General features: G+C 35.2%; 1 protein-coding gene across 16 annotated transcripts; it reads left to right on the forward strand.

Moving 5' to 3' along the window:
* Position 1: 1 nt before the first annotated feature.
* Cno (adherens junction formation factor afadin) lies at positions 2–22,992 on the forward strand. 16 transcript variants are annotated; one of them, XM_072000935.1, is made up of 26 exons: positions 616–733; positions 826–973; positions 6,049–6,160; positions 6,271–6,463; positions 6,598–6,882; positions 7,049–7,332; positions 7,522–7,624; positions 9,791–9,887; positions 10,123–10,428; positions 10,736–11,015; positions 11,174–11,830; positions 11,943–12,191; positions 12,332–12,472; positions 12,586–12,651; positions 12,906–12,979; positions 13,101–13,219; positions 13,669–13,818; positions 16,952–17,056; positions 17,450–17,585; positions 17,733–18,020; positions 18,165–19,232; positions 19,314–19,443; positions 19,510–20,350; positions 20,457–20,722; positions 21,006–21,121; positions 21,212–22,992. In XM_072000935.1, exons 3-26 carry the CDS (start codon positions 6,050–6,052, stop codon positions 21,570–21,572), a joined length of 6,426 nt encoding a protein of 2,141 aa, XP_071857036.1. In that variant the 5' UTR covers positions 616–733; positions 826–973; position 6,049; the 3' UTR covers positions 21,573–22,992. The 16 variants fall into 16 exon arrangements, with proteins under 16 accessions (XP_071857033.1, XP_071857031.1, XP_071857036.1 ...); XM_072000934.1 differs by having other exon boundaries at positions 826–944; XM_072000936.1 differs by having other exon boundaries at positions 623–733; positions 849–944.
* The last annotated feature ends 225 nt before the right edge of the window (positions 22,993–23,217 follow it).

The following is a 23,217-nucleotide window of genomic DNA, read 5'->3' on the forward strand; positions in this document are numbered from 1 at the left end:
AAGATATGTTAGTGTCGACATTAGTGAATAGTGAACAGTGAACTTCAACTAATACCGTATTAATATCTCTTTTTCAGCACGATCAGTGCATATAAAAGTTATAAAACATGATCGAAGATGAATCGAACCAATAAAACGTAAAATACATCTGCAATATTTACATCTGTTGTTGCGTTATTTATTTGTTGTTATATGATTTATTAAATACTATAATACCGACCAAATTACAATGTTTTCTAATATTAAAATATTCTAGTTTCACACAATTATTTTATATTCTCATTGTCAATAGGCAAAAACGATTTTGTGAAACAATCGTTAAGTGCAAAGTTATGAACATGAGAAATTTGAAAAATAACTAATTAGAAAAGCTATTTAGGATGTCTTATAAGATATTTGTTATGTTGAATTTCATCTCAATATATTTTTTATAATGAATTTTATTTGATAAAAACTATGTACTCTAATTTATGTGTAAAATATTAACATTATGGATTTATCATTGTTCATACTAATTCATACGTTCAAAGAAACACGATAAAGCGACACCTGTTGGTATTTATGATTATAGTTGAACTGTTAAAGGTTTTAGACACACAAGTTCAAGTGTGAGTTTAATTGTGGAGCAAGTGTTTTTATTCTTTCCTATTTCTTTGTCATTTTTTATCCGTGAATTGTTAAGTGTTACGTTCTTCAAATATATTTTGTTATGCAGTTTTCGATACGTTTTCACGTATGTACTTACTCGTCTATATATGATTCTTTACTGGTATTGAATATCAGTTCTTCATTTGAAATTTCTATTAATTACAACGTTCTGTTCAGTAACGATTGATCATTTGTTTAAGTCGCAAGTCAGCAGAGGGCACCGATAATAATAAGATTTTTGTGCAACTGATTGTGGAGAAAATTGTGAAGAATACCAATAAAATCACTATATAAAGGTCAGTCAGTGAGAGAGAGAGAGGTTAAAGTAAGTAAAATAATGAAGTGGACAAATGATCATTCACGACAAACAGAAATATTACCTACATTGCCTATAAACGCAAGTTAGTAAAAAAGATTTCTAAGTAGAAACAAATTTTGATGAAAAGCTTAGTTAAGCATCGATACACGCAAGATAATAGTATACATATGTATAATGAAAAATAAACAAAAGTTATCGCGCAAGCATATTCCACATGTTAATTAGCGGTTCTTCGACTGCATCTTATCATGCACGATAACAATAGATCGAGTGGACCAATAGTATTTAACAGTATATATACATACGTACACATAAGTAGATTCATCGTACTTTTGCGGGAAAAGTTACTAAAGAAATAGAGTTCGAGTATCGACAAATTGAAAAATATACACGTTGTACACGTACGTATTGAGCAATTGAATATATGTACTTTTAAAATGAAGGAAACAACGGAGATGTTTCTAATTTTGAAAGTTTCTACTTCATTATTTAAAACCAGAGTTTAGTCTTCACGATTGACATGTAAGTTGCCAACGCGATGTTATTGCACGTTAAACCGGCCTCGAGTCTCGAGACAATTGCATAATATGTATATATGCGCATGTACTTAGATTTGTACTTAATACGCACGCGTCTACTTGATTATCTTTGATAAAGTTGTCACTTCCAAGTGTTTACGTGTTTATGCTTTAATTCATTTTGCTATTAAATTAATATTTTGAAATTTATATCGATTATGTATCCGCATTCTGGCATCCATATAAATGACACGCATGTATATATAACTACATTAAAGCTTCAGACATGTTACATGTTTACCAAATCAGATGTATAGATCATGATCAAGATTAGCAAAATCAAATTACGCATGATGCGGAGAGACCAAGAATACAAGGAATGTTATAAGCGATAAAAAAATATTTCGTTTTACAGAGAAAGAAAAAGACTATGCAGAGAGGTAGAAAGTATGTTTTCACAGCAAAATCTTTTGTCTTGATCGAACTAATATTTTTTTAAAAATATTTTTCTTTGTTTCCGTACTCCTTTGTATCGTGATATAAAAGTGCAAACGATATATGAAACCGAGGATGAAAAATTCTTTTAGTTACATACATATATTACGAACTATCCTTGTTAGAGTTACATTTGTCATTTGAAAATATAAATAATCGTAATTACTGAAAACGTTTATATCTTTGCATAAAGATTGTATTACAATCCGTAGTTAAACACAATTATGAATAATTTGTGATGATTAGTGTAATCGAAATCGTTGCATACAGTATGTATGATAATAAGTTTAAACGATAAATATAAATAAAAAACAAAATAAGAAAATATGTAGGAAGAATTTTCATATATCGTGATAACTATGTAAGGCAAGTCTACTATAGCTTTTATAGACCTTTCTCAAGCTTGTCCTTTAGATGCAAGCTTTGAAAAGACTTCTTTTTAAACGTTTCTAAATGGTTGCTTCAATAATAAAGAGGACTCGAGATAGCTACTGCGACACGTTGATAGTATGTACTCTACATACTTACGTATATACAATCCTGTTTCTTCAATGCTTTTTATGCTATGTAACGCTACATTATAATTATAATTTGTTTTTTTGCTTTTTGTTATAATATGCAAGTGGTTACGAATACATGTTCATATATGCATAAATACGCACGCACGTACATAAATAATAAAATATATTTGTTAGAAATTTGAAAGAGAAGAATAAAACTAGAAGATTTTAAAAAAAAACTTAAGACAGAAATGTGTGCATACGTATTCATTTGGTACATTCATGTGAACGAAATAAGCAGGAAACGGTTAGTTGAGGGTAATAAACAGACCGTTTAAGCATCCATTTTCAACAAAGCTTTGGCAACTTGATGGCGCAATGAAGCTAGTTACGCGATTAGCAGCTTTCACGTATTAGGTTTCATATGTTATCATCTACTATGCAAACAAAAGTCTAAATTTAAAAACCTGAAATTTCACGTATTTATTTGCGAGCTCGTTGTTTATAAATGTTTGTTTGTTTTGGGAGCTAGTAATATCTGTTGTTTACTTTTCGTATAACCTTAAGGAAATTCGTTTCTTTCGAAATCATAAAAAATTATTTTCATTGTTTCTTCCTATTTCTATCTGTTTGGTGTGTAGTCGTGTAACACATAATGGTGTTACCGACGAAGCCGTATAATGAAAATTAGATTCATTTTATTAGGAAGTTCATACATAAGTAAAATATTTCATGCACTGAAAGGAAGCTATTCAATATTTAATACAATTTATATACAACATGTTAAATATATAAAATATTTATTGAAACAAATATTTCTTCGGTCAGATCAATAATTTTAATCTTTAATTATAATATCACTTTATTGTGTCGCATCTTTTTGTATTTTTTCACACGCTGAAAGTTCAGTATGTATAAATATAGTACGAAAAATAAAAAAAGAATAAAATAGAAGAAAGTAGAAGAAATATAGACAAAACAGAACAGTACGGAACGGAAGGAAACGAAACAAGATAGAATAAAATAGAACGGAATAGGACTGAACAGAACGAAACGAAACGGAATGGAATGGAACGAAGCGGTACGGGTATGAATCGGACCAGATCGGAGCAAGCTGTATTATGGTATGGTAGCGAGGTAGTAAAAAGCGTGGCGGGATAGGAAGAATAGTAGGGGTAAAAATGGATTGGAAGAGGAGGGATAGGTAGAAAAGGATGTAAGCAGTTTGTCAGTGATGGAAACGGTATAGCAAGAGGAGGTATATGTAATGTGTTCCCCCTCTTAAGATACTGTTGAGGCCCAAGCTTTTCGAGTCCACTCGTGTCGGTCAGTTCGTTAGTAATTACGCGGCAAGAGATAAGTTTGGGTAGGCGTGTAGCATTCGGTGTTATGTAAAATAAAAAAGCTTTGGGTGTGGCGTTTGTTTTTATAGTATTTAGTGGAAAGTTATTGGCAATTTAACTCATTGAACATTATTATCTATTTATTTGTTGCAATAAAAAGAAATGTGGGATTCACAAGTTGGATGATACTTGTGTATATCACGAAAGTGTTTTTCCCGCTAACGAGCTGGATTATACGAGTACTAAGCTCATCGTTGAACTGCCTACACTTAATTGGAAACAATTTTGGGGAGATAGAAAAATGTTTGATATTCGACAAGTTTTTATAAACAAATTTTTACAGTTTCGATTGGATTTGTCTACAATAACAGTTTATATGAATGCGATGAACAACAGGAAGTTTCGCATAAGTTATAAGGAATGACTATTACTCCTTTAGATTTCGAAAAAATTTGTATATTTCGAAATTTCCTAAGATTAACTCTAGATCAAGAAAATTTCCATCTTCTTTACCCTTTAAAGTGTTTGGCTTTATTTGGATAGTCGTTCGTCTTTCTTGTACTTTGTATTTCGCTTGACTGTATTAGAAGAATGACAGTCTCAGAAGAGTAAGTACGATGACACATCAGTCCTCTGCCTTTCTCCACTTTTCATTTTTTCTGTGTTTCAATTGTATTTGTTACACCGAGTATTTCTCAAGTATTTTTTTCGTATAATTCTTTATTAGTAGTTTATAATAGACTAATTTAATTATGTTCTACTTTTAAATGTTATGTTGCTTCAATCGTTTATTATACGTATGTAACGTGCGAAAATGCGAGCAATGTGGGAAAACACCTGTTTTTGAATCGTATAACGAGTTGTTGCGAATTTGAATTTGCACAAAGCAAGAAAGAAAAGACATAGTTTTTTACGTAGTTGACGAAACGTAGATTATTTTACGTGGCATTTTTCTTTTTATTCTTCACATTGCATATGCAAATATTTATTTGTATGTGAGAACGTTGTATCCGACACTGCATACGAGACTATGTATATGTGAACGTGAACATGCCGTGTACTGGCATACTTATGTGTATGCGAACACCGTACATGCGTGAGACAGAGGGGAGAGAGCGCATAATGAAATCACATAGCACGGTATAGGCGTGTTCTTGGATTAAAAGTTTGACGATAGCCGAGCGATTGAAAGTAGGTAGGTGATATAGAGAAAAAGAGCATCCAAGAAATGACAGAATGATGCAAAGTGCAACGTGCGTGAGGAGGGTACTCGAGCGTGTTCGAGAATTACTCGAGCGCGCTTTTAAGGTTTTAAGATCGAATGCACACTCGGTCGAAGGAGATTGGAATGCGTGGTATGCGACTTGTTCGTTGGACGTGTTTCACTCCGAGTTAAACCGATTTTATTCGAACATTACCGAGAATGTCCGAGTCGAGACGACCCCAACCGATTCAAACCGACTCTTTTCTTGCCGATTGTGACAAAACTTGTTTCGCTTTGTTACTCTATTGCTATTTCTCGGATATATCGCGAGCTTGATTTTGCTTCATTTTTGAGGATTATGTATGTTTTTTTTAAAAGTTGTCCCCTACTGTATGTGTTAGGCATTCTCAAAAAGCAACATCGTGCATAGAAAATATTTCTGTTCGGTAAGCTCTGTTCTTTTCAAGGAGGCAAGAAACCTTCTATATTGCCTCCTATAATTTTACATGTACACATATGTTTAATATATCAGAGATAAACGCTGGTTTAAGAATATGCTTGTTAGTGGCATTTGTCTGTTTTTCAATATTTCGATTGATAATCTGATTTGATCAAACCGCTGCCGTCGATAACGACCACTTGGAGTGTATCGCGATGCAATGGGAACACATTTGTGTAACGGTGTAATCTTTTTATTTGTAAGCGATATGTATATCCCGTTTGTTATCTTATATACTCAATCGATTGAAATTCGATCTAATAGCAATTATTCGAAAATCGATCTGAACAGTATGTAGATGGTGATAAGCTTTTACTTGAGAAAATGATTGTCAGAGAAGTTAATTGGCGCGTAACAAACAAATACAATTGGAACGAGTATCTTTGTCTGGTATGTTTAAGCTGATAGAGTAAAATATACGCGACTTGATGAAAAGCATATAAAGCGGCATTGATGAAAAATCAACAAGAATTTGGTAAAAGAATATTAATTTTTATTCTCGTTCCTTTGGATGGATTTTAGAATGGCCACGGAACTGGCAAACAAGAAGGCCGAGCGCGAAGCTCTGCGTGGTGTTATTCAGCAATGGAATGCCAACAGGTTGGATCTGTTTGAGCTTTCAGAACCGAACGAGGTGAATTATTCCGCTTACTGCACCTAATTCTTTCTTTTATTTTAAGAGATTTAATTTGATCGCCACGTTCGACAATAGCGATATACTCAATGTTTATTTGTACTTTTCAGGATTTGGAATTCCATGGAGTAATGAGATTTTATTTTCAAGATAGCGGTCAAAAGGTCGCAACAAAATGTATTAGAGTAGCATCAGATGCGACGAGCCAAGCGGTCATTGAAACGCTTATTGAAAAATTCCGTCCAGATATGCGAATGCTTTCGGTTCCTGAATACGCACTTTACGAAATTCACGAAAATGGTGGTAAATATAATAGTAATAGAGGATGTTAGCAGTTAAAGTATATATTGTAGTTGACATAGCAATTAATCATGATGTTGTCCTTCTTGTCTCTTGTTCTCCTTTTTCTTCTTCTTCTTCTTTTTCATTATTAACAGAAGAACGTAAGCTTGGGCTTGAAGAAAAGCCATTGTTAGTGCAATTAAATTGGCATATCGATGACCGTGAGGGACGCTTTTTGTTAAGAAGAATCGATGACAAAACCAACGCTCAAGGTGTTGGATTCTCTTCTTCGGATGGGTCTAGTTTCCGCAGAAAGTTGAGTAAACGCGAGAAGAAACAGATGAAGAAACAGGAAAAGCTGAGTCGTTTAAAGAGTTTAGAACAAGACGAAAATACTATACCCGTCGATCAAAATGGAGTAGCTGAAAAACTTTACACGGGTGAGCGGATAACAAACCTTTTATTGTCGATATATCAAGCGAGTTATACGTATATTAAGACTATTTGGATGTTATTGATAGTATTGATACAACATGGTTATTTCTAATCTGGCTGTGTTTTAATGTATATATCGTATGGTACAACACAATAATGTTCCCATTTTAGAGTTACCTGAAACAAGCTTTACCAGAAGTATTTCAAACCCGGAAGCTGTGATGAGAAGACGACGTCAACAAAAATTAGAGAGAAAATTGCAACAATTTCGTAGTAAAGATGGCGGTCCCGATACTGGCGGAACGCTGAAAATTTACGGCGAGGCGCTATGCAAAGACGTTCCATATAAAACATTGCTTTTAAGCGTCCGAGATTCAGCAGTTCAAGTTGTACGAGAAATGCTTTCTAAATATGGTTTAGAGAAGGTGGATCCACAGCAGTATTGTCTCGTACAGGTCAGCTGAATATTTCTTTTACTTTCCACATCTTCTCGTCTGTATAAGAAGTATATAGCGTATATATACAATAGAATGCTACGGAATTATCATTTATAATACCACGAGCTACGTGGAATGTCGAACAATTTATATACATGTATATTTTTCAATATTTGGTTTTTCAACGTTTCGTTTCGAATGTTACAGGTAAATAGTGAAAATAATATTAATGGAGGAACACAGCAAGAGTATATACTAGACGATGACGAATGTCCTTTAGCCATTCTTATGAATCATCCTTCTACACGCGGTAAGTGTGGTTAGAGCTTTTAATAAGAATTATCCTATTTATATATTATTACAATTTTAATCGTGAAAAAAGAATAATTTTTACTCATAACCGAGTTAGAAGGTGTAAGTGGGGAAAAAAGTAGATGTAGTTCAAGAATTCATAGATATAGATAGGTACGAATAAAACAAAAATTGATAGAACCCAAATTACAAGATATAGAAGCTCAGGAGGATGGACAAATTTTAAGAATTATCAACAATTTTACATAGCGCTGATATAACAGCATAGTCGTATTCAGATTCCTCAGTTCACATCATATCCTGCTGTACTGTGCCGTGCTCTGTCGTGTATTCTAGTGTAGTATAGTGTATACACTATGTCGATAGATATAATAAGTTGTGGCGTGCGCGTGCTTGCCGAGACCAAAGAACCGCCCACCAACCCTTGTTTCTGGCTGCAATGCTTAAATTCAGTCGCGCAATATTGTGACGTAATTTAATGTTACTTCTGTTAGCAATCGTGGTATCAACTTTTATACTGCAAACAAATTTTTGTATAAAAAAAAAGGATTTTCCTTTATCTTTTCGTTTGCTCGAAATGTTCGAAGTTCCATGCAGTAATCTGGATAAAACAATATTCTAAATTTTCGATACACAATACGTCGTTGAATAGTGAAAAAATATTACAAGTTATCGAGTGACGTGTCGAATGATAAACATTAAAGCGTTAAGTAAAAAACTGGTATTGTTCTTTCTTCTATTAATCAACCAATTTAAAAATTATTCGTTATTTTTTCTCTGCTCTTCTTTCTCACGCAATCCTGGGCAAAACAGAAAAAATTTGTTAAATTTAGAATATGCAAAAAAAGTCATTGGAAAAAAAGGGAGAAAATACAACCTGTGTCCCCATTTTTCTTATAATATAAAGTTGGCCCATATATTTTCTTGAATTTTAATTATAAAATAAAAAGATGTGAAACATAGAGGACCAAAATTGAAGTGATCGATCGAAGAAGGGACCACAGACGCGTGCGCACACGTATACATATATTCAGGGACCAAGTTAAGGAAATCAACGAATTTTATACACGATGATGGATTGGGGAATTAGACGTAAGAATCTTTAAAGTTATTCTGTCAATAACTAGTAATGATTTCTTGGTTGTTAATATTTTTCGATTGATACATTTGTAACGTAAATACGTTCACGAATTGCAATTGTGATATATATTATTCAGGGATAGAAGTAGTTTCTGTGTATAATGTCGATAAAGCTTTTTATCGATAAGTTTTCGTATTTGTATATTAATGCATATTTATTAATTAATTATAGTAAGAATAATGTACGGTTTGATACATGTTCAAGAAGGTGGAAAATTGTTTGTCTTTCTATAGGTTGCAATATTCTTCCGATACGAACTCTATAATGGAGACCAGAATCGAAGGGAAATTTGAAAATATAAATTTCAATCGAGTATTGTTAAAAGTATAGGTTATTATATGGCTGTATATTTTCGGTTCGATCGATGGTTTCACATTGGCAATGGGTATAGATCGTTCGAAATAACGAAGTGAAAAGGTGTGGTTGTAACAGTGAACGTAGACTATGTAGGTCAGTTGGACACGCAAAGGGTATAAATGTGACACGAGACTGTATGTATATCTGTGATACCAGAATGATATCTGTAACATAAAGAGTAAATTATGCATTTATTGTCATATATATTAAAAATCCGCTAAATGGAACTTTTATGTGCATATACAAAGTTCAAAAGATACATTGCCACCTTAGATGGTTTTTCAGAGATTTCACAGATTTCACTCTAAATCTCTAAGTAAAATAATTTATATTTTTAATTCAATGGCCATATAAGACATGCAATGATTATATTGTAGTAGAAGAAACAGAGTAAAGCGAAATAAAGGGATGACTATTCCTTTCGTTACCGTTCTATTATTCGAATCATGTTATGGTATCTTACGTTTGGACGATAAAGGGAAATACTTTTATTTTTCCACATATCCCTAAATTAAAATGTCGAAAGACACATTAATGATAAATCACATAGAGATAAATAGAGAGTGATGTAGGTTATTCTTTATATGAAAATAGTATAGTCTTGGCAACCTATGTAGATTAAGAACGAATGATTTATAAACAAAATGTGTTTTGCATTATTTACAGGTTCAATTATGTTCCATGTGCGAAGAAGACCTTCAGATTATGTGCCTCGGAAACGGAAGAAAAAACCTAGTGGCAAATGGAACGAATTAGATTACAGGTTTGTTGGAATGATAAAATTATAGCGAAAGAGTTCGTTCCAGGAGAAAAGAGTGCATCGAATTCTCGTTGCCTTTGATCAAAAGCAAAATAAATTTATACGGGGGATTGGTTATACTGATGACCAATTGTAACTTATAACGGGAAACTTATAATTTGAGAAATATTAATGGAACCAATGATAGACTATGAGAGGCAATCGTTACAATATGTAATACGTATGGTTTGATTCGCAGATACGAAGACGAAAGATTACCCTTTTCGCTGGAATTGAATCCTGACGGTAGCGAAATTCCAAACGGGGCTGGTGTGCGGCATCGGTTGCAGCCAAATGTAACGGAGGTGGGCTCGGAAAGGCCGATACCTATCCATCCATCTAGTCCGAGCAAGTCTACATCTGTCCCTGCTGCTGCTGTTGCTACTGTTTGCCATACTCGAAGCCCGACACATGCACCGGAATCAACGCACAATTATGAAACAACCTTTGATCTCGATGGAAACGTAGAAACTGCCAGTCTTACCAGTAGCAGGGATGGTAACAGGTAATATTTAATAGCTTTTTCTGTTTCACCGAAAGGATTCACGTTTACGTTATTACATTTTTATAATGAACGGATTGTTTAATCTAACAAGGAAATGAAGAGTGATTAAGCCACGACTTGCATCTCGCAATATAAAATGCGAAATACGAATATGTTTTCTATATGAAAAACACAATTTTATAGTACCCGTAAACAGATAAACATACACATAAGGATAAATCATGCAACGGTTGAGGAAACAAATTCAATCATAGTATTTCGGAGAACCATGTTGAATGACATCGAATTTTTCTGCTGTTTCGAGCAGAACGTTGCAGAATGATCGACAGCCACGTGGGACGGATCCGATTTTACCAGCTGTATTAGAATTTCTCGAGGAAACGGAAGAAACATTTTTTCATGCGGTAATCACAGATGTTGAACCATCGGCGCCGCAATTCAAATTGGCTCCAACGTATACGCTTTACTTGGCAGCGAGATATCGCGCAAGCACACATTATAGACCAGAATTGCAACCAACGGAAAGAGCTCATAGATTGACCGTGATGTTAGCAAATGTCGCTAGCATGATTCAACGAGTAATACAGGTAAATTAATGAAGAAATACATAATGCTTCGATAACCTAACTCGAAATGAGCTATTGAACAATGAATCAGTACAAGCCCGAGGTAGACTGTGATGGTGGGGATATAAATATTATTGTTGTTATTTAATACATCATTTTATTCCATATCATTGCCGTAGGAACGGTACATGGATGCGTCCTCGTTGGCATTGTGGTTAGCAAACGGTTCGGAACTACTACATATGTTGAAAAACGATCGGCACGTAGGTGCGTTTTCAACGAGGGCACAAGATATTTTGACGGAAGCAGTTCATACAGCATTCGCATCGTTGGTTAGGTGCATTTCCTTGGAACTAGCACCGGCAATGTCACAGTTCATGGCAGATGCAGACGAACCTGCCAAAGAAGCCGGCGTTCTTCAAATATTTTCAAGCACCATGGCTTTACTTAGGCGATGCAGAGTAAACGCTGCACTTACCATTCAACTATTTAGTCACCTGTTTCACACAATAAACGCGACCGCGTTTAACGCTTTAGTTTCAAATGCCAACTTGTGTGTTAGATGGTTCGGTCGTAGATTAAAAGCGAGACTAAACGCTCTGGAAACTTGGGCTGAAAGGCAAGGCTTGGAACTCGCGAGTCAATGTCATTTGGCAACCATCATGCAAGCGACTCATCTTCTACAAGCTCCAAAATACAATGCGGAGGAACTTGCTACCTTGAGCTCTACGTGCTTCAAGTTGAATTCACTTCAGGTTAGAGCATTGTTGCAAAAGTATCAACCAGCTGCGGATGAACCAAGACTTCCTGCGGAATTGATCGAAAACGTAGTCAGAGTGAGTTGATATGTGTACTTATGTAATAATACCACATAAAAAGGATAAAGGTGGAAACATGATAGAATTTCCAGTATATTTATAAGTAATGTGTTATCATATTAAATTCCAGGTAGCCGAAAGCGTGGCTGATACGCTCGCACGTGCTGATGGTAGAGAAATTCGACTCGAAGAAGAGCCTACGCTCGCTTTGGCGCTTCTACTTCCCGAGGATGGATACAGTTGCGAAGTTATTCGTGGTGTACCTCCAGGATTAGCCGAATTTTTAGCGCCGTTACAACGGGATGGTCTATGTCGTATGGCACCACAACCTACCAGTAGTGGATATTGGACTATATACATGATAGATCACCACAATAATGTAATTTATTTTCTTTTTCTTCTCTTTTTTCTTGTTCCCGTCTCCTTCCTTCTTCTTTTTTTCCTTGCTCTGCTTCCTACCACGGCTAGCAATGATGATACTTGAACAATAATTAAGATCTTAATTACCAATAATATTAGTTTCGCAGTCCAAGCGCAATGAGCAATAGATCTGGAGGTTATTCCTGTCATACAGGGCCGAGTGGTGCTCAGCCCGAGATACATGTGATAAAATTGCACAAGTCTACCAATGGAATGGGTTTGAGCATTGTCGCAGCAAAGGTATATGTTTTTGTATTATATGTATTAAATTTACATGTAATTATATATTTTAAATCTTATCAAATACCTTGTTCTCGCCAATAGAATATACATTCGGTTGCGATATGTTGCAGGGCGCTGGTCAGGATAGGCTTGGAATATATATAAAGAGCGTAGTTGCTGGTGGTGCTGCTGATGCTGTAAGTATATCTCCATGTAGTACATAGAGACAAGAGGAAAATTAAAACAAAATCTTTTCTCTCATTTACATTCTACCACAAATAATTATTAATAATTATTCTATCATTAGTGAAATCTATCATTTATATCCATATGTAAATCTCTATTGTTAATTTTGACATATATATATACTATGTAGTTTAAACGAATACGCGAGTTAACATTTAATTGCTTCTTCTTTACACAATTTTAAAATATATTCATACATATGCAGGACGGCAGATTGACGGCTGGAGACCAATTGCTAAAAGTGGATGGACAAAGTCTAGTAGGAATTACTCAGGAAAAGTAAGTAATGTATAGGTTGTGCTAAAGATTGTGTAATGGTTGTAGAACCATTTTTGGAGAAATTATCCATATTAATTCTTTCTATGGTTGGACTTATAACATTGACTTTGCTCTTTCGTAGAGCTGCTGAATATTTAGTACGTACTGGACCAATAGTGACATTGGAAGTTGCTAAACAAGGTGCCATATATCATGGTTTGGCCACTTTATTATCACAACCGTCACCAGTAATGACCAGAGGTATGTATGTTGTTCGTTCGAAGACCGTTTTGAACTTTCTTTAATAATCATAATGCGATTCGATTGCGTCGTTTCACCGTCTGATAATTCGTTTCACATTAACACTAATGAAATGAGAGTTTTACGGTGAGAAAGAAATATTACAAGAATTAAAATACCGTGAGAGTAAGGCAACGAACTTAAAAAAGCGACATGATAAAGAGAAAGAAACTGAAATAAGTGATCGCTTAAATTTATAGTGCAAAATATACTCCAATTCGTTCTCGCGCGATGCTTTTAATCTGCTAATTGCGGAATGTTAAACAGCTTATAACGCTTTCATGAATCGTTCTCGCTCGTATTATTCGTCGCCGCACGTCATTTTATTCATCGGGTTCTGGCTCTCGCGAAATAGCCAGATATAGATGATTGCTTAATTAACGCTTTACTAACTGATTGTTCTTAAGCAGCGCACAAGATTCGCCCCAAGTCCGAAAACTTGGAAGCTTCATCGGTGCAGGAAACGAACGAGCAGCCATCTACGTCACATTCAATGGGTAATTTGTTGAGCGTTCCAAGGCACGCGATCGGTTCGGAACATTCGATCGATTCAGTACCAGGTGCGATTCTTTCTTCGATTTGTTCAAAGGACTTGGAATATAAATATTATCATGATTCCGATTTATTAAATTCTTCTCGCCTTGTCTCAAATCGATACTGCAAACCATTCTGCAGTATTTCACAATCGAAAGACCTGCGACAAACGTGTTTGCGAGTTCATACACCGTCGTCATTGTTAACACACACGCGGACTTACGCGGAACATACTGATAAAGAGTTGATAAAACAGCAGTCTCAGCGGGAAAAGCGAGAAAATGTAGAAACAATAGTTGGTGGTGGTAACAGTAATGGTGATGGTGGTAATGACTACGGTACAGATTTGCATTCGAATTTGGAGCATGGTGATAGATATTTACAAACACGCGATCGTACTATTTCGACGAATGATACACGCGCTTCAACCGATCACACAAACCACAGATCTAAAACGACAAGCTTGCCGTTTGTTTCGGAAGTTGAGCAACCTGTTCCGTTTACCCAGCCAATGAATATGAACGCTGTTCAAACACCGTCAATCATTTTAAATTCGACAAATTCTGTTTCCACGACAACGGCGCTAGGTATCAAATATGATAATTTTTCTCTCGATTCGATACCTTACATCGATCAAACGGATGAAACCCCGACGTCATATCATCCGCTAAACGAATACAACGAGTATCAATCGGAGAATAATAACATATCTAATAATCGTGCGATTGGTGTAGCGAATATTTCACGAGATGATTTCACTGCATCAAATTTACCACGATGTAAAAACGACAACAGATGTTCGCAACAATCAGTGATTGAAAAAAGATCACAAATCATAAATGAGAATGGGCAGGAAGCATCGAATAGGCAACAGGAATACGCAGAAGCTAATAAAATGACAATTATTGAATTTGAAGCGTTGGAACAACGAGACAAAAATTACGAGATAAGAGAAAAAAAGGTGGAAAAAGACATATCAAATGAGGAGAACGGTGATTCCAAAATTTGCATGATTTCGAAAACAACGCCGAATGTTAATAACGCTGTAATTCCAGTATTAAATCTTGACTTGTCTGGTCTAGATAGCGATACGTCAAGTGATATATCGACTTTCAACAAATGTTGGAAATCACCGGAAGAGGTGCGCCTCGGTTGTGGTGGTCGCGTAGCCGCGTTAGCAAAACATTTTTCAAAACTCGGCGATGTTGAACCGATTCATCATCGACCTAATGCGATTGGATTATTAGAGAGCTCAAAAAAATTTGCTTCAGAACCTAATGTTGCCTCGATTCAAATTTATCAAAAGCGATCGGATTATCGTTTTCCCGCCATCGACGATGTCAATGAATGTCAATCCGAACTAGATTTGAGAAATAGCGAAATTAAACGGCGATATCTTGCACCAATTGGATTGGACCAAATGTTCGAAAAATCGAACACTGATCTGTTAAATGAAAATAGCGATGTTAACTATTATTACTATCACAATGATTCAGCCGATGTGCATAAAGGTCAATCAACAGATGGTAAACGGAAGTTGTCATTGTCAGAACAAAAGCAGGTGATAGAACAACTGAGGGAAGTGTCTGATCTCGATGGTGCGAAAGCATCGCTTCTTCCTTTCCGCTCTCCTTCTCTACCTTCTTTTCACGTATTGAATAAAGAAACAGACATGGGAATTTCAAACAGCATTTTCGTCGATACAGAGTCAGGTACAGCGTCATCTTTGTCTTTGCGTGAAATACAGGCGAATATTCAGAGATTCGTGTCATCATGGCCGACGGATATTGGAGAGAACAATGTGCAAAGTGAGAACGCAAGCAAACCGTTCTTATTCGATGGTAAATTGATCAAACGGTTGGCGAATTCCTATCCAAATATTGAAAAGGCACAAGAATTACCACGTAATGAGGACAACGAGCAGCGAAAACAGAGGTGGTGTAAACGAAAAAAATACCGTTCCACCAATGAATTGAAACGAACTACTGATCAACAGGACGATGTTGACGAAGCATCATCGTTTCTCACTAACGATCAGCAGTATTTCCGATCACGGAACGAGGATACCTTGCAAGATAACGATAACGATAACAAAACAATATTTGGACTAAAAACTTGTAAACAAAATTTCATCGTCAAAGACGCATTCCAACAGAATCCGATATCACGTGTCGCAGAGAAAAACCATTTCGATCTTTTGCCGATTAAAAGCGATCAACATGAGTCAGTGAAGATTGAAAAAGAAACTTCGATAATTGATAAAGACATAGAGATCGATGTAAAGCTCGACCAACATTGGAAAAAATCAGTTTTATCCAAGATTTATCCAAGATCGAGTCAAACTCATCTAGATATTGGTTTCGTTTTACGTAAGCAATTGATTTTGCTCTCGCATTTTTTTAATGCGTGCCTGCCAATATTAGGAATAATGGATGTTGTGCAAGTTAATAGTCATTTACCAATGATCGACCTACCTCACGCATGTCAAGATAATTTTCTTTCGAACAATTTTTCTTGTTTCTTTCTCTCTTCTACTCAAAAGCACATCTTCTGTTTCTTCCGTTAGCAATCCGTTTCGCTTTGAGATAAATGTTTATGTGCATGTTGTAAGTGTAGAGCGAAAGAAAAAAAAAAAGGAGAATGAATGAAAATGTATAAAGGAGAGGAATAGGACTTAGCTTGCTTTTGTTAGAATTTAAATTTTACACGTCCGCTTTTTTTCTGTCTTTGTACTTTGTTATATATATGTATTATATATATGTATATATATTATATATATATACATTATACATGTGTAAATAACAACATTTGTACTTTACATGTATTTACTTTACGCTATTTACATGTGTTGTTATTATTGCTATTAATGAAACATGCATGCACACATTATTAAAACAATCTCGCAGGAAGAAGTATATAATATATTGATATAATAAACATAACTATTTTTTGAATAAAGCGTGCGATGCACGCGTGATAAATTGATATTTTCTATATGATTTTTTGAATGATGTAGTCCATTCTGTTGATTTTTCATAATTGGCGGATGAATCACAATATACTGCTTGAGTTATTCATGCTTGTCTAAATGTTCATAATAAATATCATTAAAGTACAACATTACGCAAACATATGTTTCCGCACGTGTGACTATCGCAGGACCTCGTCGCATGAGTGAACGAGACTTACCATCTCGGCTTGGACGCGACGCTACTGCACCGCAACAACAAATACATACCAGCAAGTCCGTGCCAGCATTGCACAGTAAGTAGAAACAGTAATTGAAGAAAGGAGAGTGAATGATAGCGAGATGGAGAGACTGTGCTATATGGCTGTCATTATTATGTTGCCCGTTGGATTCACGCACTCCTTTCGCCTCTAACTTGGTCACACACTTTACTTTCGCGATATTATGACTCACTTCTAATCCGCTTTTCACCTTCTCGTTTTTCACTTCGTCTCGCCTCGCTTCATCTCGTTCCGTTTTGTTTCTTTTTCCTTTCTCTTTCTATTTTTTGTATCTAACATTTAGCGCGCTATTTATTACATTATTACTATTATTTTTGCGTTATTGTTTTCTCACGTTGCTGGGTTAAAATTTTATCTCACAAAAATATGTATACTAATTAATGTATGTCGCACGGTTCTGTAAAACAGATGTAGGAACGGATGGAAAACAACAGCACGAGGTATTCAATCCTGGTTATAGCAGGGCATCGTCGAGTAACAGCGTTACACCGCCTGTTACGCAGCCAATGACCACAATCAACGGTTCGACGTCGCTACGTTCTCGGTAAGAGAATTTTTTTTTTACTTTAGATCCTAACTGTACCCTAAAAATTTTCGATTTCTTTTGCTTTCCAAAATAATTTTACCATCTTTTTTAAATTATGTTTATCCATTCCTCTTTATTTATATAATACATTTCTTCTTAAAATAGCTCGAGTCATAATTTACATGATCCAACAAAAATGGGAACATTACCACCGAGTGGTCTTGTGAGTAGACAACAATCGTCACCGAATTTGAACCCTGGTCAAACAACGAGTAACAATAGTTCAAGTGCTAATGTTGGGCCAAATTCGAATATTCTTCAAAGTAACGAAGCTGAAAGATTTTATCAAAACTTGAGCATCTATCGGAATCAAGACACGACGACGACGACAACGACCACGACCACGACCACGACCAAGCAACGACATAGTCCGTCTCAACATTCGGATGACAGGTAAATAGCTTTTATTGTTCTTATTTTTTATCATTTGTTTTAATAAAATTCTTTCATTTTGGTTTTCTTACTTTAGTTTTATTTTCTCGACTTGTGAATTTCAAATAAAATTATCTAATTTCTTTCCTTTCCGTGAATTTATAGGAATCCTCTGCAGCTGCAAAAGAATTCAAGAGGTTCACAAAATTCTTTGAATCGTCCGGGAACATTTGAAATGAATCAGTCCAGGGACCGTCCAATATCTGCATATGTACCTCAACCTCAACAACAATCTTACCTTGTTGGTGGTCTTTCGCAACAACAAGGCTGTGCAGCGCCTCCAAGATCTCAGTCATCTCGGGATATAATACGACAAGAAGCAAAGCTTCAAGAAATGCAAGAGGAAGTCAGAAGACGCGAATTACGAGGTGGCATTCCAGTCCCATTGAATCAGTATCGACCAGCTGCATATAATTTAAAAACAAATATGTCCGTTCAATCTCCGATAAGTTCTGCCGTCCGACCAACAAAATCTATCGGTTCCCAACCAAATTTGGGATCAAGCCCACCAGTAACAGTGTCCTCCACACCATCGATCTCAACATCTGGTCATGTAACCACGAGACAAACGGGACCTTCGAATTATGGTTACTTGGATGCGCAATATGGCCCCTATATGGTCCAATACGGGAAATCTCCACACGTGCATCAACATCAACACCAACATCAATCTCAACCTCAATCGCAACATCAGCATCCGCATCAACATCAACATCAGCTTCAGCTTCAGCATCAACATCAGCATCAGCATCAACATCAGCACCAACATCAACATCAAAATGTCCAACAACAAAATCTTGGACATATTCAATATGGACATGCTAGTATGACATCCACCAGAGGAAAAAACGATTTAATTCGCTTGCAATCCAACGGAATGTTGATCGACTATGGAAGAGATCAAGGTACACGAGATATTGGAAAATTATATATGGATCAAAATCAACATGTTGCTGTTGGATCGCAGTATTATTTAAATTCGGATGTACGAAACGAACATTATAATGACGAAAGTGGAATAAATAGAGCGCAAACTGCACCGGAAGGAAGTACGATGTCTAATGAAATTCCTATACGGCCTACTTTACCGGAAGAAGGATATCCAGAAAGTCCTCCGCCGCCGCCGCCAAGCACTTCGACTCATCCACTTTATAGTAAACAATCGGATTCAAGGTAATATCTTGTTAGTTAATTAATGAAAAATTAGATAATATAAATGAGACTAAAAAACTGAAATAATGTTTATCCACCCAGGTACACTGCGAGTATGCAGGATCCTCCTCGTGGGGGGTATTATCCAGCAAATACAACTGGAACTACATTACAACCACGTCAATATCAATATAGCGCTACGAATCCATGGCAACGAGAAGAGAAAGAAAGAGTAAGTTTATTTATTAAATGTATCTTTGTTATCGTTTTATTGTTATTATCATATGAAATTATTTAGGAACAAGCACGTAGAAGAGAAGCTGCAAGACAATGGCGAGATCAACAAATAGCGGAATTAAGTGCGTTATCTCACAGAACATCACAACAGGAAGAACAACTGCGGGCTCTTCAGCTGGAAAGAGACTTTCAAAAAAGAGCTGAGGAAGTTGCCAATCAACAAGACGATGACGAAGAAAGTAATGATTTAGACACCGAGAACATAAGAGTACAACAAAGTCTGCTTCGTACAACGGTGCCACAAGATCGAAATAATTCATTGGAGCAACATCACCTCAACTTGCCTAGAACAAATGCAACCAATCAATCTATCAAAGGAAATCATACTGGTCAATCTGTTGGTGGTTCTCCAATGCATTCTACCAACGTCATGTCGATACACACGGGCAATGGCCCATCTCAGCAATCTTCGCAAAATATTGTAAATACTTGTCTGCAACAGCAACAGCCACATCAACAGCAACAAGAGAGTTCTGGTTCGCATTTTTCGTCAGATCTTCAACATGAACACACCAATCAAATGCCAAATAACATAGGGCAAATTCAAAAGTCATCCTTGCTTCATCTGACCTCTTCTCAAAAACCACTTGGTTTATCTCAATCTAACGAAGAAAAAGAAATGCATCGTAGACACGAGGAGATTAAGCGAAAACAAGTTGAATTCGACGACACTCAATCAAAAAAGAAGGAGGAAGAAATTAACAAACAACAACAAATCCAACAAATGTATCAACAGCAACATCATTCGCAACAACTACAATCCCATTTGAAAACTCAACAAATGTTACATCCCAGTATGTTACGATTGGACAGCCTAATTATTAACGGATCAAGCGCCTCTTGTAAGTATTTATAATACTGTCAGTAATGACAAAATAAAAACAAGGTCATCTTTTACTAATTGTCACCATTTATGTTTGGATTATATGTACATATATATTTTAATAGCCACGCATAATACTAGCAACGATGCGCCTCTGCCTCCGGAACGAGGTTCCAGTTATGCGGTTATGTCGCAACAAAGTACCCTAAGGTCGAATAATGCAAACATATCTAATATAGTAACATTGGCTCAACCGCAGTCAACGTCTGTTAAGAGAGTCTCTTTTCATGACTCAAATGCAAATGTAGAATCAGTGCAACGAAATGTTTCGTCTGGAAATTCGAGCACAAGTCAGGTTCTGGCTATGGATGTCATTACAGAAGATCCAAATGTAAGATAGATTATATATACACATATATATTATTTCTGAATTATTTATGTACACTTTCGCACATGTTCGATTACATATTGTATTTTTAAATTATTTACATTTTTTATGCAGATAATATCATCATTCGTTCAATATATATGTATTAGGTAACTTCATCCTGCTTTCATTTCAATTCCAATTGAAAACTTTTATTACAAATTTTGATGATTTGCCAATTTATAGTCGAGCAACTTAAAGTTACAACTATGTAAACGTATTTTCACTGTTTACTTATTACTTTCAGAATTTCATAAATGATGCAGAAATTTTATTGGCATCTCCAAAAGCACCCGAAGGATCCGGTGGGACTCCAATTACTGGTAGTACCCCTGGTGTGATAGGTGCTCAAGAAGTGTACAAGTAATGCTATAATTTATTATTTTTTGTGCTCGAATGGTTGCTAATGATCAGAAAATGAATCGTGGATTTTTACTTTATTGTTTTGTGTAGGGATCCCAGACAAAGAAGGCTCGCTGAAAAACAAAAGCAGCAACAAAGTTCTCAAGTTGGGCAAGTACCTGAAAAGCTGAGTTTTAAAGAAAAGATGAAAATGTTTGCTATGGAAACCGGTGAGGATGGAACGCCGCGGGACAAGGTAAAAATTTCACGTGCGCAGCGCGAAATAGATAATATTGGAAATCCCACTATACCTACATTGAATAGCAATAATCACCACCACCACAATCATCACAATAATAATAACAATAATAACAGCAGCAGTGGCAGCAACAGCAGTACTAGCAACAACCCGAATAACAATAACAGTAACAGCAGTAATATCAATAACAACAGTAGCAACCGACAACAATAGAAATTAAGACTGAAAATTGAAAATTGATTTATTTTCTTTAGAATTATACTGTTACTAATACGAATAAACCAGATAGAATAGCATGGTCATGGTCCAAAACCAAACTGTTGTTATATTTAACGTAAAGTAGAATCTACATGTATTATATTATAGCACTGACTATTTTACATGAGCATACATGGATTATTCTAGCAACTATTTGCACTGTTGACCAAGAGTATGCTATAAAAATGGATATAAATACAAGTAGTAGAACAATTATTAATTAGAACTATTAGGGTAGAATAAATGCATTCACACAATTTTATTGTCTCTTGGCCTTTGTATCTTTAGCATTTAGCTACATAGATAATGTTGAATGCATTTAATGCCTACTCATTCCATTGGACCAATTAGCGTTCTACGCAATAAATAAGGCTTATACCGAGATCTAGGATATAACCTGGAACTTGAAAATTATTACATCGATTTTACTGAGACAACGTACCATAAAATTATACGTTATATCATGAATGTACATAGATAGAACTAGTTGAATTTTTAGAATTACTTGTTATTTACAATATTGTTTCGTATTTATATTTGATGTGACGCGTATTGGGTACTGAGTACTTTGACTTACGCGTATGCACGTTTTCGTTACACAGCCAAGAGGCACGATAGCTTTAATGCGATCGTCGTTAATAAAACATACACGAATTTAATCAAATGTGTGGCAGCTTTAAAATAAAACAATGATTATGCAAATAGGAAAATGATACACATTGGTATCTGGCCAAAAGAAATTTCAAATGAAAAACATGATTATTTACGCAATTAATCGTTGTTATGGAGCTAATTAGTTTTCTACAATAACCATAATTCTTCCGTCTTCGGCTATGTACGTAGATATAATGGTCGGTCGATATTATAAGATTTTACTTTATGTGTGTCCATTGAATGACATACGTATAACTCCACGTCGAGTGATAAAAAAGAGAACGCTATAATTCTTATATTTCTTTACATTACAACATCGAATTCTTTTTTGTTTTAACAATTGTGTATTCAGTTATACGTAAAAATCCATCGAAAAAAAATTTACTGAAATGAAATTGACAAGAGGTAGAAAAATTAACAAAAAAGTAACGCGGTACATAAAAATATCATTTTTGTTGTGTACAGCGAATATAGAACATTACATAATATAGCTGCACTCTATTTTTTCTAACATATACTTTGATGTTCCGTTGATACGAAAGTAATTTGATAGTGATTTAAAACGAATATCCTACGACTGTATATCTTATTGCGAAGTATTGTCACAGTTTACTATTGTATACATTAACGATTATACATACATTTACAGATCACCTATTTTTTAATTATTGTAAAAGACGTACGATGCGATTGAGAAATAAAAAGAATTATTTGTAATCTACAGTGATCGAAAAGAGTATTTTAGATAAAGTAAAATTCCTTGATTTTTATATAGTATCTAAATATACATACAAACAAAGAAAAAGAAACAATTTTTAGGTTATAAAAAATATATTGTCAGAAAATACAACAATATTACTTATAAGAAATTCTAATGAAGACTATTTGGATATGTATGTATATAACAGGACGAAAATATTTTCAAACAATCATCAATAAATAGAAA

The sequence above is a fragment of the Bombus fervidus genome, chromosome 3, assembly GCF_041682495.2.
Source record: "Bombus fervidus isolate BK054 chromosome 3, iyBomFerv1, whole genome shotgun sequence".
Classification (NCBI taxonomy): domain Eukaryota; kingdom Metazoa; phylum Arthropoda; class Insecta; order Hymenoptera; family Apidae; genus Bombus; species Bombus fervidus.